At 53.5% G+C, this 649-nt stretch overlaps 1 protein-coding gene across 2 annotated transcripts in view; it reads right to left on the bottom strand.

The window, feature by feature from the left end:
- The window catches only part of SLC39A5 (solute carrier family 39 (zinc transporter), member 5), a 9,660-nt gene that overhangs the window by 5,917 nt on the left and 3,094 nt on the right, over positions 1-649 (bottom strand). For both annotated transcript variants that reach the window (XM_011926118.1, XM_011926117.1), the window contains one exon: positions 197-380. In XM_011926118.1, coding sequence (XP_011781508.1) covers positions 197-380 — 184 coding nt within the window. The remainder of the gene's footprint in view (positions 1-196; positions 381-649) is intronic.

Below are 649 nucleotides of genomic sequence, written 5' to 3' on the forward strand. Positions count from 1 at the left end.
AAACCAGGGAGGCGGAGCTTGCAGTGAGCTGAGATCCGGCCACTGCACTCCGGTCTGGGGGACGGAGCGAGACTCCGCCTCAAAAAAAAATAAAAAAAATAAAAATAATAAAAATAAAACAAAAAAACTGATTATTTAAACATTTCAGGCCATCTAATCCCGTGGCTCCTAACCCTTTAGAGACCATCAGACTCACATCCTCATTCAGGTGGTCAGCCAATGAGTGGTCCAGCAGCAGAAGCCTGTGAAAGAGGTCCAGGCCCGAGGGGGCTGGCCCACGGGGTAGGTGAGGGGCCTTTGACTCTTCCAGGTCACCCCACCCTGAGGGACCCAGAGGCATCCCTGCCCAGACATCCACACTCAGCTCAGGGTTCTGCGGCCTGGAATGGATGAGACAGCAAGTCAGCCTCCCTTGTGTTCTCTATCAACCCGCTTTGAGAGGCTCCCAGGGAGTTTAGGGGGGAAAGGGGGAACTAGCCACTGATGGGAGATCCTGGGACCCAGAAACCATGGAATGTCATTCTTAGGAAGATCTGAGAGTTGTCCATTTTCTGCCACTGGGGGGACAGAAAAAAGAAGGACAACGAGCCGGGTGCAGTGGCTCACGCCTGTAATCCCAGCACTTTGGGAGGCCGAGGTGGGCAGATCA

Source organism: Colobus angolensis, unplaced genomic scaffold (genome assembly GCF_000951035.1).
Source record: "Colobus angolensis palliatus isolate OR3802 unplaced genomic scaffold, Cang.pa_1.0 Scaffold67, whole genome shotgun sequence".
Classification (NCBI taxonomy): domain Eukaryota; kingdom Metazoa; phylum Chordata; class Mammalia; order Primates; family Cercopithecidae; genus Colobus; species Colobus angolensis.